The sequence below is a fragment of the Dipodomys ordii genome, unplaced genomic scaffold (assembly GCF_000151885.1).
Source record: "Dipodomys ordii isolate 6190 unplaced genomic scaffold, Dord_2.0 Scaffold7, whole genome shotgun sequence".
Classification (NCBI taxonomy): Eukaryota; Metazoa; Chordata; class Mammalia; order Rodentia; family Heteromyidae; genus Dipodomys; species Dipodomys ordii.
Window position 1 is genome coordinate 12,272,015 of NW_012267223.1, and position 4,074 is coordinate 12,276,088.

At 47.9% G+C, this 4,074-nt stretch overlaps 1 protein-coding gene across 4 annotated transcripts in view; it reads right to left on the reverse strand.

Annotated features, from left to right (window-relative positions):
• Nucleotides 1-537: 537 nt before the first annotated feature.
• Nucleotides 538-4,074, reverse strand: part of Msi2 (musashi RNA-binding protein 2) — a 373,314-nt gene continuing 369,777 nt past the window's right edge. For 2 of the 4 annotated variants that reach the window (XM_013037909.1, XM_013037906.1), the window contains exons 12-13: nucleotides 3,403-3,473; nucleotides 538-996 (exon numbers count right to left, since the gene is read on the reverse strand). In XM_013037909.1, the coding sequence (XP_012893363.1) occupies nucleotides 3,432-3,473 (42 nt within the window). In that variant the 3' untranslated portion in view covers nucleotides 538-996; nucleotides 3,403-3,431. The remainder of the gene's footprint in view (nucleotides 997-3,402; nucleotides 3,474-4,074) is intronic. The other 2 variants (XM_013037907.1, XM_013037908.1) reach the window with 2 other exon arrangements.

Genomic DNA, 4,074 nt, shown 5'->3' on the forward strand with positions numbered 1-4,074 from the left:
CGTTCTCCACGTCCCGAGGTGGTCCTGGCAGCTGGGTGTCCTTTTCTCTCATTACTGGATTGTGTCACGTGCCCTCGCCTCCTTCCAGAGCATCAAATTGCCTGGGACCTACTCCCTCACAAAAATAAGTTTGATTCTTTCTTAATAGTTTCTATGTAGTTAATGAAATTGTATTTACAACATTTCTTTTTTTTTCTTTTTTAGAATTCACAATTTCAAAAAACCTTATAATATGACCTCTTTCAACAGAAAAAAAAGCACTTATAGAAAAGGAGGACACTCAAAACATGGTCATCCTTACCTTATTGCCGAAAATAGATATACTTAGGCTAACAAAGAGACATCATAAAAAAAAAAAAAAGGAACCGCTTGGAGAGTGTGTTAATCAGCTTACTACATCCCACTTCCACAATGCAAAACAGGAAGTCCACGCCCACCTCCCACTCTGCCAGTCACAACTTCCCCTCGGGTGCGTAAAGTTCCACCAGAAATATCATACAGTCTCAGAATTGGTACCAAAATATGGAGAGCAACATCACCATCTCAGTATCCTTTACAAGTGAGAACAGAATCAAAACAAGCAAAACAGAAAAAATAATAACCCCTTAATATAACAATTACACTATGGTTAGCTTTTTAACTAGATATTAAAGCTAGGTGTGTACTGGACTAAGTCAAAATCACCACCAACTGTGATTCAAAGAGATTTCAAAAGGAGAAGGGGAAGGAGGGGAGAGGAGAGGGAAGGGGAGGGAGACCACCAAGAAAAACAAAACAAAACCAAACCAAAATCATGGGTTATATACACATTTAAAAGCTGTTGTCTTATATTACAGCAGATTCGTGAGATGATGTGACGTAGTCAACCCTCAATCCGAAGTGAGCCATCTCTGGTTGGGATGAGGAGGCTGGTGGGGGTCCAGGTCTGAGGACATCACCTAAACAAAGGACCACTCAGAAACTTCGCCCAGTCTTGCCTGGACATCCAGGTATGCTCTGCAGGGTAGGGAAGGTCAGGAGTGTCACGAAGAGAAGATCAAGTGGGGGTAGGAGGAGAGAGAAGACCTATCAGACAAGTATGTGATCAATTCTGACGAGAGTCTTCAAAGGAAGGACTACATTTGTGTGACTCAGCGGGTGGGAACATGGCCAGCTGGCCGGGCTGGATTTCTGAGATCACAGCCTGGGAAATCTGATGTCTACGTTACATCTGACACAGGGGAGGGAGGACATAGCTCTGCCTCCCACTTCTGATTATTTCACACAGATACTGGGATTTCATAGAGTCACTGGGATTCATACTCAGGGCCCAGTGCTTGCTAGGCAGGTGCTAAACCACTTGCACCATGCCCCCAGTCACTTGGGACCAGACAATTCTTGAGGTAAGAGCAGGAAGCGCGGTCAGCAAATTGAGAGTTGAATTGTACGCTGACCGGAAGCTTTCTGTTTAAACTTTTATTTTCAAAGCTAAATAGCAAACATGTCTGTCTTCAGAAGACACCTGTCGATGACTGTTAATAGCCGGAAATACAAATTTGTACTAAAAATAAAATTTTTATGATGTACCAAGGGGCAAAAGATCAGAAGCCTGAAAAAACCAAACCAGCTTTGGTTGGAGAAAACCCAAACAGCCCAGGATTCAGAGACATACTAATTGAGTCTCCCTCAATTGACTGTGGACCTATCTCGCATGGATGATGCTAAATGCCAGTGGGTCACCTCTGCTGGGGACAGAGTGTGTGTCTGAGCACTTGGTATATATAGCCTGGTGACTCTACTACCTCACTTAACCTGTGCTACTTGGGCCTTTTCTGGAAACCAAGTCCTCGAGTGAGTGAGATGGGGGATGGTTGTAGGAGCAGGGGCAGCCCTGGAGCGCATGGAAGTGTGGACAGGACCACCCCACACACTCCTCACTAGGGAGTAAGGAGGGAGGAGGCAGCACTGGTAGCCCCAGCAACTGGCCTCCCAAGGACTTGCTGTGCTGGGCAGTGTCTGGCCCTCTCCTTTGTCTGACTCTACAGGGCTGGTGCTCTCTTTCCGCCCCCCGCCCCGACTTCTTGCACCTATCCATTTTCCTTGCTTTCAGAGGAGCCCTACTGCCCCTGGGCCCCCAAACCCAGCTTAATTAGTAGCAAGTAGCTCTCTTTCAAACTGTTAGTGGCCTCTGGCTCTGGCCAGCAATGGCCGGGTCAGTGCTTGAAGGGCAGTGGAGGCGAGGGGAGGGGTGATTCACACACATGGCTTATTTGGTTAAGAGAGGCAGTTGTGTTAGTTGACATAGGAGAAATCTAAGAGGTTTATGGAGCTCAACTCCACCCCGGTTCCCAAGCTGGTCCTTTTGCCCCTCTGAGTGCTGGCTGGCTTAGGGTTGGGTGCAGTGCCTCCCTACGAGACAGGAAGCCCCTGAATGCCCAGTCCGTGTCCCAGCTCCGTGAGCGGAAGGCTCTCATCCCCTCCCTGGTGTTTATTAGGTGGAATCCATTCCCAAGCCTCAGCTGTCACCCAAGAGACAAATCCACCTTCCCAGCCCACAGCGCATGTGTGAACACAGTCCACATCTAGTGCGTTCACCAAGACAGCTCCCATCTCCTGGTGCTCTTCCCACGAATGACAGACACTCAGTTTTGGAGGAGGAGACTGTGGTCAGAGGCTCGTTCACTGCCTGCCCCAACCTCCCCATTGCTCCGGTCCACCACCTCCATATCCCATCAAAGTGATTTAAAAATGTTTAATTAACTTGAGCTCAGTTTAAAAGGTTAGGAAACTGGCAGGGATCCAAATCCACGTTAGGCAGGTGATGTCGTTAATTTAATTTGCTTTTCGGGCGATAATCTGGATAATTACACCATAGTTACTGGCAAAAAATGTTTTCTTTTCACTAAAAGATGGGAGGTCTGGTTATCTGACTGCACAAACCCTAGAAGCCAAGCCCCCAGGAAGCCCAATGGGTCTAGCAACCCATAAGAGGTCAGCTGGCAGAACTTCCAGGAGTGGCCCTGCCCCTCCCCCCAAGGCCTGGCAGAAGTCCAGTTTCCCTGCCTCCTCCCAGGGGCTGGAACCAGCCCAAGGTCTCCTTCCAGTTTCCTGCACTCTTGATTGTATTTCAAGATGGAGAAAGATGAAGGTGGGAAGATACAGAAATGGAATCAAAAGAACCAAATCAAGGACATTAAAAAAAAAAAGTGAAAAGGGAAAGGCAGGGGTCAAGATTAAAAGCTGGAGGAAAGGATGAGAGATTATGACTAGATTTGTCCTTGCCCCCACCTCCCTGGAAAGGGGATCCGGAAAGAGGAAGAGAGAGGCGGTGCAATGACAGGGCATGCGCGTACAGGTATGAGCAGGGCACATACGTGTACGGACACGCCGCAGGGCGGAGACGCAGGGCAGAGACGGCAGTACCTCAGAGTGATGGCAACGGAAGCACCTGCTCAGTGGTATCCATTTGTAAAGGCCGTTGCAATCAAAGGTCCCTAAAATTGCACAATTGTTAAGGTCATCAGTGCGCTATACACGGGAACAGATTGTCACATTCTGAGAAAGGAAATTATCTCTAGAACTAGTTTGTGGCTGCCAGCATGAATATGTAATTCTGAGACACCATGCTCCAAACCCTTGTCCCTTCAGCTTCCCCAGGGGGAACCAAGAGCCAGATTCTGAGGGGTTGGGCAGGTGGGTGGGTGGGTGGTGGCAAAGTGGGACGGGGGCTCATGCCCCATGGAATAGACACAATAAAGAAAAGTCTCTGTCTGCAGGCCAACAGCTGGAACTGGAGAGAAGAAATCCCAGTGCAGAAAACACATTGTTGAGCCAAGGTCCCAGGACCCAGGTTTTCCAGAATGAATAGGGACTGTGTTTCTGAATGTTGAAAATGGAAATGAGTCAAGCTGTACGCGGTGACAGACAGTTCCCCAAACTGATGCAGCTCTCTGCTGAATAATAATGTTCTGGATTTGGTACTATACTTGATCTGAGGGAATTAAGAGTCATCAAAACTCTGATTCAAGTGATACTGGCTTGGTGGATGAACTGAACAGCAACCCAGACAGACAGGTGTATGGTGTGTGTGCGTGC